The sequence below is a fragment of the Chiloscyllium plagiosum genome, unplaced genomic scaffold, assembly GCF_037043375.1.
Source record: "Chiloscyllium plagiosum isolate Xiang-an unplaced genomic scaffold, Cpla_swu_hap1 HiC_scaffold_25, whole genome shotgun sequence".
In the NCBI taxonomy this organism is placed as follows: domain Eukaryota; kingdom Metazoa; phylum Chordata; class Chondrichthyes; order Orectolobiformes; family Hemiscylliidae; genus Chiloscyllium; species Chiloscyllium plagiosum.
The window spans coordinates 28,095,869-28,108,507 of NW_028270163.1; the positions used below are offsets into that span (position 1 = coordinate 28,095,869).

Genomic DNA, 12,639 nt, shown 5'->3' on the forward strand with positions numbered 1-12,639 from the left:
AAACCCACGCAGACACGGGGAGAACGTGCAAACTCCACACAGACAGTCGCCTGAGGCATGAATTGAACCCAGGTCTCTGGCGCTGTGAGGCAGCAGTGCCGCCCACCTATTGTGAGAAAAGCTCTGGGATTTACATATCAAAGAACAGAAACCGATACATCCTATTCTAAAAGATAAAAGACTTGATCTAAAATTAAAAATCACACAACACCAGGTTATAGTCCAACAGGTTTAATTGGACAAATACCTGATGAAGGAGCGGTGCTCGAAAAGCTAGTGCTTCCAATTAAACCTGTTGGACTATAACCTGGTGTTGTGTGATTTTTAACTTTGTCCAACACTGCATCTCCAAATCATGATCTAAAATTGTTTATTGTATCATCACATCTCCATGACGCTCTTCAATTTGGCTATAAATTCTGTGTCTTATAATCTCCTTCTCCACAACCACCTGAGGAAGAAGCAGCGCTTCGAAAGCTCATATTTCCAAATAAACCTGCCGGCCTATAACCTGGAGTTGTCATTTTTAACTTTGGGTTATTAAAGGTTAAGAAGCTTACCATTCAAGGCATTATCTTTGGAAGATATCCAGGAGTTCAGTTTTCAATGATAGCTTGAAATATAACCCATTAATGCTTGCAAGCAAAACACTGCATTTAAACCAAGTTCACATGGTCCAGATAGAATGATTCATGTAGTCTGCATTAGGCAAATGATTTAGACTGATCATTTGATATTTTGCCTTTTATGGTGACCTGCGGAATGTTGTATGGAGTGCACAGAAATGTGGAGCTGAGCTGGAAGTGAGTTCCCATTGCCTTAAGACAATGTTTCCTTCCAGATTCAAAACTTTAGGCTGAAGAGGTTTAACTTGGCATAGTCTTGTGATGTTTTTAATAATGGTAAAAATAAAAAATGGGATTTATGTCTGTATCAGCAATGCACAGTCTCCTATACTATATTTGCATATTTTGTTTGAAGTCTGAAGTTTATGGCTGTTTTGGCGTGAGCCAGTTTAAAAAGATATTTAGATTAGATTCCCTTCGGCCCAATAAGTCCACACTGACCCTCTGAAGAGTAACCCACTTCCCTCTGACCTAACACTATGGGTAATTTAGCATGGCCAATCCAACTGACCTGCACATGTTTCCTCCCACAGTCCAAACCCATGCAGACACTAGGAGAATGTGCAAACTCCACACAGGCAGTCACCCAAGGCTGGATTTGAACCTGGGTCCCTGGGGCTGTGAGGCTGCAGTGCTAACCACTGTGCCGCCCACAAAGATAATTGGCTTTTATTTTTCTCTTTATTGTCAATAGTAATGATTTAATTTTCAGTGCTGTCCTGACTTGGTTAGGCCAAATAGGAGTCAGAGCATTCAGGGTGATTGTATCACTTGAGGCTCTAAACTTTGAAGAGGTATTTGGAGCTTGTTATTTTCATTGAAGAAAAGGTTTTAAAGGAGCAAATGTGAGCATAGACTATTGCAAAATATAAGCAGTGACTGAGAGTGAGCAATGTAATTGGGGACTCTAGTATGATGAAACGCAAGGGACACTATTGATGAAGAAAATTATTTCGCCTCCACTGAATAATGGAAAGCATTTTTGGCAACATAATGGCTTGTCACACTTTTAACTCTCATTTTATTTCACGTATTTTGTTGTTGACTTGTAAATTTAAAGCTCTTTTCTCTTGGGATCTGAGCTTTCTTGCCCTATGGACTTTTCGATAAATTTTGTCGCATGACCAGGGATTGAACCGAAATCACTATTTGTCAGTTGTTGGCTTTATCTCGTGAGCCCTTAGTACTTGTTGTCTACACAAGATGTCCTTGATTGTATTGCTTAAACAAATTTGTTAGACAGGAAATAACAGAAGTAAATACAGTAGTAATGCAACTTGTGTATTTCAATGGTGGTTAAATTTAACTAACTGTTTGAGTAGCAGGCAATAAATTTTATTGTTGTATTGAACTTCTGTTGTAAGCTCTCTGTATAAACCTGTATGGTGTCATCGCAGTATCCACTGTAATCCGAGTTTTTTATCTCCCAGTTCCTCAGCCTAAACTGCAGATCAATTCCTATGAGTGAAACTAGTGTGACAAAGGTTGGTGGATTTGTGGTGATAGGACAAATTAACATAAGTATTCAAATATTTTTAGAATAGAATAACTTTAATTGTCACGTGCACTTTGGTGTCATCTTAGGTGTTCGGTAACCAGGTACAGATACTTTAAGTGTTTGTTACAAAATTGAAAGAGTGAAAAACAACTTGGCATAGGATACAAAGTTTTAAAAAGTACTCAAAAGTCCATAAGACGTAGGAGTGGAAATAAGGCCATTCGGCCCATCAAGTCCACTCCACCATTCAATCATGGCTGATGGGCATTTCGGTGCCACTTACCCGCACTCTCCCCGTATCCCTTCATTCCTTGCGAGATTAAGAATTTATCAATCACTGCCTTGAAGATATTTAGCATTGGCCTCTACTGTGCTCTGTGGCAATGAATTCCATAGGCCCACCATACTCTGGCTGAAGAAATGTCTCCTCATTTCCATTCTAAATTGCCCCCCTCTAATTCTAAGGCTGTGCCCATGGGTCCTAATCTCCCTGCCTAACAGAAACAAATTCCCAGCATCTACCCTTTCTAAGCCATTATCTTGTAAGTTTCTATTAGATCTCTCTCAACCTTCTACACTCTAATACAATCCCAGGATCCTCAGCCGTTCATCGTATGTTAGCCTACCATTCCAGGGATCATCCGTTTTAATCTCTGCTGGACACGCTCCAGTGCCAGTATGCCCTTCCTGAGGAGTGGGGCCCAAAACTGGACACAGTATTCTAAATGGGGCCTAACCAGAGCTTTATAAAGTCTCAGTAGCACATCACTGCTTTTGCATTCCAACCCTCTTGAAATAAATGACAACAATACATTTGCTTTCTTAACCACTGACTCAACCTGAAAGCCAACCTTTAGAGAATCCTGGGCTAGCACTCCCAGATCCTTTTGTACTTTAGCATTATGAATTGTCTCACTGTTTAGAAAATAGTCCATGACTGCATTCTTTTTTTTCCCCAAATGCAAGACCTCACATTTAATTTCATCAGCCATTTCTTGGACCACTCTCCTAAACTGCCTAAATCTTTCTGCAGCCTCCCCACCTCCTCAGAACTACCTGCCTGTCTGCCTAACTTCATATCATCAGCAAACTTTGCCAGAATGTCCCCAGTCCCTTCATCCAGATCATTAATATATATCGTGGACAGCAGCAGCCCCAACAATGAACCCTGTGGGACACCACTTGTCACTAGCTGCCATTCCAAAAAAGAACCTTTTATCCCAACTCTCCACCCTCTGTCAGACAGCCAATCCTCAATTATGCCAGTATCTCACCTCTAACATCATGAGCCCTCACCTTATTAAAGGTCTTTTAGAAGTCTAGGTAGATAACATCCACTGGGTTTCCCTGGTCTAACCTACTTGTTACCTCTTCCAAGAATTCTAACAGGTTTATCAGGCATGACCCCTTACTAAATCCATGCTGACTTGTTCTAAGCTGACCCTGCACTTCAAAGAATTTAGAAATCTCATCCTTAATGATGGATTCTAGAAATTTACCTACAACCAAAGTTAGGCTAATTGGCCTATAGTTTTCCACCTTTTGTCTTGATCCTTTCTTGAACAAGGGGGTTACAACACCGATTTTCCAATCATCGGGGACTTTCCCTGACTCGAGTGATTTTTGAAAGATTACAACCAACACCTCCGCTATTTCTTCAGCCACCTCCCTCAGAACTCAAGAATGTAGCCCATCCAGGCCAGGAGATTTATCAACTTTTAGACCTTTTAGTTTTCCAGCACTTTCTCGTTTGTAATGGCTACCATACTCAACTCTACACCTTGACTCGCTTTAATTATTGGGATATTAGTCGTGTCTCCCACTGTGAAGACTGAAGCAAAGTTAAGTTCTTCAGCTATTTCCTTATCTCCCATCACTAGCCTTCCTGCATCAATTTGGAGCGGCCCAATTTCTACTTTTGCCTCTCGCTTGTTTCTTATGTATTGAAAGAAACTTTTACTATCATTTCTAATATTACTGGTGAGCTTCATATTTGATAATCTCCTTTCTTATATCTCTCTTTGTTATCCTCTGTTTGTTTTTGTAGTCTTCCTAATCTTCTGGTTTCCCAGTGCTCTTGGCCACTTCATAAGCTGTCTTTCTCTTTGATACATTTCCTGGCTTCCTTTGTCAGGCATGGCTGCCTAATCCATCCCCCCTGCCCCGGATAATCTTTCTTTTCTATAGGATGAACCTCTGTATTGTGTACTTTGTCCTCAATTATACCCAGAAGTGGCTGTACTGTCTTTCCCGCTAGGCTCTGCTTCCAGTCAATTTTCGTCAGTTCCTCTCTCATGCCCCTGTAATTACCATTATTTAACTATAACACCATTATATCAGATTTTGTCTTCTGTCTTTCAAACTCCGTTGCTTCCTCAATGTTCCCTTACTTTAAGATCTTTCATAAAGTCTGGCTCATTACATAGCATAAAGTCCAGAATAGCTTTCTCCCTTATGAGCTCCATCACAAGCTCTTCCAATAAGCCATCCTGGAAGCATTCCATGAATTCCTTTTCTTTGGATCCACTGGCAACATTATTCACCCAGCCCATTTGCATGTTGAAGTCCGCCATGAGCACCGTGACCTTGTCTTTCTGACATGCCCTGTCTATTTCCTGGTACTTGTTGTGTCCCTGGTCCTGACCGCTGCTGGGGGGTCTGTACATAGCTCTCATTTTTTTGCCTTTGTGGTTCCTCAACTCCACCCACACAGATTCCACATCATCTGACCCTATGTCATTCAGTGTCATAGATTTAATTTCATTCTTAACTAGCAAGGCAACCCCGCCCCCTCTGCCCACCTGCCTGTCCAGAATTAGAATAAAAGTATCTTTGCAAATTCTTAAATTGCTGTCATTTTCACTGTGTCCATGCCCAATGGTCTTCAGAACATGAGGCCTGGCAACCTCCATGCGCTGGTCTCCGGTCCGGACTGTCCTCCAGGGCTTGCTTCTGAGGACTCCTCTCCAAACCCAACCCAGGCTCGGACTGCCTCCTGCTTCGGGCTCTGGCCTGCGGCTCGTCCCCGGGACTATCCTTCCAGGCCAGGCTGGGATCAGACTGCCTGCACACTCTGGACTCCAGCCTGGACTCATCTCCCAGGCCAGAAATACCATCAACTGCTTTTACTTAAACCAAAAAAAATGACCAGTCCATTCAAACTTAGCTTGCAAGTGCTAGACAAATTGGGATTCCATTTCAAGTCAGCAAGCATGGTTTTTAATGCCTTATAAACTGTCACAAAGGAGGTGAAATCATAGACCAAAATGTTTCCAGCCTCCCTGGGGAAAAGAAATGATCTAAATTTCTGTTTAGGGATGGAATCAGAAGTTAAGGGATACAGGTCCATCCAGAAGTTAGTAAACTTTTCATGATATGACCTCAGGGGATGTGAACATGGTTCACAACTAATGATGAACTTTCTTTTTGAAGTGCAGTCAGTGCCAAAATGGGGTAATTAACTGTGCACACTGGCAGCAGTGAAATAGGTGACCAATTATTTGTTTATAGTGATACAAGAGGTGTAATTGTTGTATAAATACTGAGGAATGGTTTGCTGAATAGTGTCAAAGAATTTCCTGCCTCTATCTGAGAAAATATCACTTCATAAGTGACACCCTGATAATGCAATATTACCTCAAGTAGAATGTCAATGTTGAGAATTTGCTCTGGTCTCCAGAAATATAACCTTGCTAGCAAAATAGAACTCCACACCTTTTTCTTGTGGATAGTCTATTGTCAGACACAGAGATACCTAATTCCCCCCCTCTATTTACTCAGTCATTTAATGCTCCTGACTGAGGCTAGTTAATCAGTTAACTTCCACAATACTCATGGTAGTGACTGGATAGTACTTCAACTAAACGAAGACCAGTAGTTCATTATTATTTATTTAAAATAACCAACTAGATCTGAGAAATGGGAATATGTGAACGGATCAGTCTTCTGGAGTAATTTGTGGATAAAATAATTTTTTCACAACTAAATGGGATGGAGGGATTGTCTAATGAGCAGAGGTTGAAATTCTATTCACTATAGTTTAGAAGAATGTGAAGTAATCTCATTGAAATATGTAGGATTCTTATGGGGCTTGACAGTGTAAATGCTGAGAGAATGTTCCCCTCATGGAGAGTTTAGGACAAGAGGACATAGTCTCAGAGGAAAGAGGTGCCAATTTAAGACAGATGAGGAGGAAATTCTTCTCTTGAAGGTTGCTTCTCTTTGGATCTCCTTGCCACTAAGAGCTGTGGGGACAGAGTCCTGTGTATACATGAGGCTGAGATGGATTTGTGCTCAGTAGGGAACCAGAGGGCAAAGACAAAAAAGCCAGCTGGAAGAATGTCAGATCAGCCATGATTCTGTTGAATGGTGGGGCAGGCTGGAGGAGCTAAATGGCTAATTCCTCTTCTACTACTTAGTCGTATAGTAAACTGTAAATAATCAGCGGAAGCAATGCAATTGATAGTTTGACCTTTTTATTCTGTCAGTTATGATTTTTAATTGCTTTAGCTTGGCTGGTAGATATTTCCACCAATCTGCTATCACATACCTCTGGGGTGGGTGTGAAATGAACCCAGACTTTCTAGTCCGGAGGTAGGGACACTACCGTTGTACCACAAGTGCCATTTACGTTGGCTGGCATGTTAGCTAAATAGAAAATTTGATATTATTAAATATGGTTAATATTTATTGTCTTATTTTGCAGTTGAATTATTAGTTTGCCATTAAGAAATGCATATAATTGTTTGAAGTTCTTTCATATGAATGAAGTTGACTGAGTTATAGAGATGTAAAACACAGAAACAGACCCTTCGGTCCAACTTGTCCATCCCAACCAATCTAGTCCCACCTGCCAGCACCTGGCCCATATCCCTCCAAACCCTTCCTATTCATATACCCATGCAAATGCCTCTTAAATGTTGCAATTATACTAGCATCCTGCATTTGCTCTGGCAGCTTGTTCCATACACATACCACTCTCAGCGTGAAAAAGTTGCCCCTTCGGTGTCTCATATATCTTTCCCCCTCACCCTAAACCTATGCCCTCTAGTTCTGGACTCTCCGACCCCAAGGAAAAGACTTTATCTATTTATCCTATCTATGCCCCTCATGATTTTATAAACTTCTATAAAGTTACCCCTCAGCCTCCAATGCCCCAGGGAAACTGCCTCAGTCTATTCAACTCTCCCTATAGCTCAAATCCTCCAACCCTTGCAACATCCTTGTAAATCTTTGCTGAACCCTTTCAAGTTTACAAACATCCTTCCAATGACGACCAGAACTGCACGCAATATTCCAACAGTGGCCTAACCAATGTCCTGTACAGCCGCAACATGACCTCCCAACTCCTGTACTCAATACTCTGACCAAATTTAAAAAACACACTAACCACCACCTTCACTATCCTATCTACCTGCGACTCTATTTTCAAGGAGATTTGAACCTGCACTCCAAGGTTTCTTTGTTCAGCAACACTCCCGAGGACCTTACCATTAAGTCCTGCTAAGATTTGCTTTCCCAAAATGCAGCACTTCGTATTTATCTAATTTAAACTCCATCTGCCACTTCTCAGCCCATTGGCCCATCTGATCAAGATCACGTAAGCTGAGGTAACCTCTTTGCTGTCCACTACACCACCTCCAATTTTCATGTCATCTGCAAACTTAATAACTGTGCCTGTTTTGCTTGCACCCAAATCATTTATATAAATGACAAAAATTAGTCTATCCAGCACCAATCCTTGAGGCACTCCACTGGTCACAGGCCTCCAGTCTGAAAAACAACCATCCACCACCATTCTCTGTCTTTTACCTTTTGAGCCAGTTCTGTATCCAAATGGCTAGCTCTCCCTGTATTCTGAGAGATCGGCACGGTGGCACAGTGGTTACTACTGCTGCCTCACAGCGCCACAGACCCGGGTTCAATTCCCGACTCAGGCGACTGACTGTGTGGAGTTAGCACATTCTCCCCGTGTCTGCGTGGGTTTCCTCCGGGTGCTCCGGTTTTCTCCCACAGTCCAAAGATGTGCAGGTCAGGTGAATTGGCCATGCTAAATTGCCCGTAGTGTTAGATAAAAGGGGTAAATGTAGGGGAATGGGTGGGTTGCGCTTCGGCGGGTCAGTGTGGACTTGTTGGGCTGAAGGGCCTGTTTCCACACTGTAAGTAATCTAATTTAACCTTGCTCACCAGTCTCCCATGGGGAACCTTGGCAAACGACTTACTGAAGTCCATATAGATCACATCTACTCTATCCTCATCAATCCTCTTTGTTACTTCAAAAAACTCAATCAATTTTGAGAGACATGATTTGCCATGCTCAAAGCCATGCTAATCCCTAATCAGTCCTTGCCTTTCCAAATATATGTAAATCCTGTCCCTCAGGATTCCCACCACCGACGTCAGGCTCACCGGTCTATAATTCCCTGGCTTGTCCTAACCACCTTTTCTTAAATAGTGGCACCATATTAGCCAACCTCCAGTCTTTCTGCACCTCACCTATGACTATCAATGATACAAATATCCCAGCAAGGGGCCAAGCAATTAATTCCCTAACTTCCCACAGAGTTCTCAGGCACACCTGATCAGGTCCTGGGGATTTATCCACTTTTCTGCATTTCAAGACATCCATCACTTCCTCCTCTGTAATATGGTCATTTTTCAAGATGTCACCATGTATTTCCCTACACCCTATATCTTCCACGTCCTTTTCCACAGTAAACACTGATGCGATATACTCATTTAGTATCTCCCCCCATTTACGGCTCCACACAAAGGCCTTCTTGCTAATCTTTGAGGACCCCTGTCCTCCCCCCTCGTTACCCTTTGTCCTTAATATCTTTGTAAAAACACTTTGGGGACATCAGTTAGGGAGAATCCATATTCAGCTTTCAGGCCCTCATCCCTTTGTTTAACGATGTCGATGGTACCTACATATTCCAAGACCACTGGCTGTTTACCCTCCAACTCAAGAATGTCCCACAGCTGCTGCATGATATCACAGATCCTTTATCTTTCCACAGTTGTTTTACTTCTGCAGAAGATTGAGTTAAAGACTAAAGTTGAGCGAAGAACCAACATTGTCATGTTTATTAGGGATTTTGCTTACCAGTGTAGGTTTGTGATATGACTCAAAGTATTTCTTACACCCACAGGTCAGAGTGGTTTGGGGAAATCCACGCTGATAAACACCTTATTCAAATCCAAAGTTAGTCGTAAATCTGTTGAAGGAACTGATGAACGAATTCCCCAAACAGTTGAAATGAAATCTATCAGCCATGGTGAGTCCATCAATGAAAATGGTTTGTAAATATATTTATGTAATTGCACTGTTGCAGTGTCTAACTCAAGATTTCTGATACAAAACAGAAATTGCTGGAAGAGCTCAGAGGTCTGGCAGCAGAAGTCAGAGTTAATATTTTAGGACCAGTGACCCCTTCTTCCACACAGCAATTTCTGATTTCAAGCGTCCGTAGTTGTTTCAATTTTTATTAGTTTCTGATGACTGGTAGTCTGCCGCACTGTGCTGTCTCTTTTGGCATTTTAGCATAATACCAAAAGGAATTGGGAAAGAAATATTTCTCAGTAACTGTTGCATATTAAGTTTTTTTTTCACCACTGTTTAAACTGGAGAGTTAATACATAGAGAGAAACAAATGTGAACAGTGACGCTAGTGCAATTCACATGGCCACATCTGCCTGTTCACACAATCCATCCTAAATCAATGTGTCTTTAATTGCATTAAAATAATCCCATAAAAGTTTTGCACACTATATTAATAATAAAGCAAATTGTATTATAATACTCTAATGTAAGGCTGATCCTGTATGTAATATTTGTACTTTATGGATCCTGTCTTTGATTGAGACCACAGTGTTAATCTGCCCCATTTCCAGTTTAAATGTGATTGTTGGTTTTGGACCCGATATATATCTGAAGTGTCTACTGCGTGGGAAAAATGTAATTGTTTATTAGCTTGAAGTTCTTGACCAAAATGTAGTTTGAATTGCCAAGATAATTTGTCAAGCAATAAATGAAAAACAGCAAAGAATCCCTCAATAGAGTGATGCTGTTGCCCATCCAGCATTTCTGCTTACATCAAAAACATTTCCATGCACAGGCAAGCATTCAAGATTGATAAACCCCTTAAGCCTAGCTCCCAGCCCAGTCATGGAGCTCCCCCAACCCTCCATCTTAAGAAACTGTGCTTCATTGCAGTGTGTGAACAGACCTTGAAAACGTCAATGTTATGAAACCAACTGCCACTTTGAAGCGGGGAGCACAACGTTTCGTTCGAGAGATTGAACTATAAGCATCAAGTGCACAGCCAACCAACGACAGTGTGCATTTATGTAACACCATTGGTGTAGTAAAATGTTCCAAAGTGGTTCAAAGGAATTTTCTGCAACAAGCCACACGTTGGAGCAGGTGACCAAAGCTGTGGCCAAACAGTTAGATTTTAAAGAAACATTCTAAATGATATGGAGATAGAGGGGTTTAGGATATAATTCCAGAGGTTAGGCAAGCACGGTCATCAATGATAGAGCAATTAAAATTGTGAATGATCAAGAGTTCAGAATTAGATGGATGCAGACATCTTTGGAGGGCTTTAGAGCTAAAACAGGTTAGAGAGAATAGACCGGACAAGGTCATGATGGGATTTGAAGATGAGGATGATTGAGGCATTGCTCAACTGGGAACACTTCCTGATGAAGGGCTTTTGCCCGAAACGTTGATTTTCCTGCTCCTCGGATGCTGCCTGACCTGCTGTGCTTTTCCAGCACCACACACTCAACTCTAATCTCCAGTATCTGCAGTCCTCACTTTTGCCTAGGAACCAGTTTAGCAAAATGGACTGTTCCTGTCTCCATAGCAATGATAAACTTAAAAAGAAGTTTGAATCCTCCATGACTGACTCAGGATTATCATACAAAATTTCATGTTTTACAGTTTATACTATAAAACCATGTCAATTAAAAAATAATTAATGATTTAATGTATTATTTGCCTATTGAAGTCCTTATTAGTTTCTTAACACCACTGATCTCATGGTATATTTTGCATTCTGCCACACCTGCTCCAGAAAAGTAGACTTTTCAGAAACCCATCCAAAGTCACTCCAAGTATCACAAGTTTGCTTTCCAAGTTTTGCTGAGTTGTAATATCCAGTGGCTGTCAAAAGTCCATTTCCCTTTGTCTTCTGAGAATTCTTGAAATGACTGCTAGCAATAAGGTGCACCTCAGTAATTCTTTCTCCCAGTCTAGCCAGTGAAACCTTGCAGTGTCCTTACATTTCTCAGGTTTCATCTGTTCAGTCAGAGAATGGGCTGTCCTGTAGTTTACTCTTAGCCGCTGGCAAAACAAAATCAGTTATTTTTACACATGGATACTTGACGACTGCTAGTGGATCCTAGTACACACTCTAGGACTGGCTGTCGTTTTGTGTGGGTTCTTATTCAGCAAATCCAAGCATCTTTAAGTCTCTTCAAACCCAAGTCAGTGGCTTACTTCTGAAACAAAAACAGGAACTGATGGAGAAACTAAGCACGCTGGCAGCATCTTTGGAGGGAAAGAGTTAACATCTCAGTCCCAGTTGTTCCTCTTCAGAGCAGTTCTAAAGAATGAGTAATTGTACTCAAAACGTTAATTGTTTTTCTCTCCACAGATGCTGCTAGTCCTGAATTTGTCTATCTTTCCCTCTTATTTCAGATTTTCAGCATCCACAGTATTTTGCATTTATTTATGTGCATCTGTTTTGTGTTCAGGTATTAAAACTGGCACTTGGATCTGAATAAGATTTGATTTGGTCCCTCAGTCCCATTGGCTGGCAGTGGGAGGTTCCATGCTCCATTTTACATGGTACTAAAGGAGGGAGTGTAAAACATAACCATCTTGTACCCTTTGGTATTAAAGAGAATGGGGGGTGGGTGTGGAGAGTGGTGCTAATATGAGCATGATTTGACGTAAATCAGGATATGGATAGCAGAGTTTTGTAAGATCTTAAATATACTGAAATGGAAGGTCACCTAGGAGTATGTTGGAACAGTCAAATCTAAGGAGAACATCCAAGAGTCTCAGCAGCAGTAGTGGAGTCGAGTGATGTGATGGAGGTCTTCCCAATACAGTGTGGCCGCCTCTACATTGGGAAGACAAAATGCAGACTCGGTGACTGCTTTGTAAAACATCTATCCTCAGTCTATAAAGATGACCCCGGCTTCCATTTGCCTGCCACCAATTTCCCATGCGGCCATTGGATTTTATCATGAGATAAAATCAGGGAACTCTAGATGCTGGTGATCTGAAAAAAAAGACAAAGCACTGCAGAAACTCACCTGGTCTGGCAGCATTTGGAGAAAGAAGAACGGTTAATATTTCAAGTCCAATGACCCTTCATCAGAAATGAAGGTAGCTGGGAAAAGGATTTTTTTGTGTGTGTGTGTGTGTGGTGGAGTGTATAGAGTGCATGGAGATGGGGCCCAGGGAGAGCAAGGAAAAGGGATAGGCAAACAATTAAATTA

General features: G+C 41.5%; 1 protein-coding gene across 5 annotated transcripts in view; it reads left to right on the plus strand.

Moving 5' to 3' along the window:
- LOC122562098 (neuronal-specific septin-3-like) overlaps positions 1-12,639 on the plus strand; it is a 290,456-nt gene that overhangs the window by 227,167 nt on the left and 50,650 nt on the right. For all 5 annotated transcript variants that reach the window (XM_043714621.2, XM_043714623.2, XM_043714624.2 and 2 more), the window contains one exon: positions 9,276-9,401. In XM_043714621.2, the coding sequence (XP_043570556.1) occupies positions 9,276-9,401 (126 nt within the window). The remainder of the gene's footprint in view (positions 1-9,275; positions 9,402-12,639) is intronic.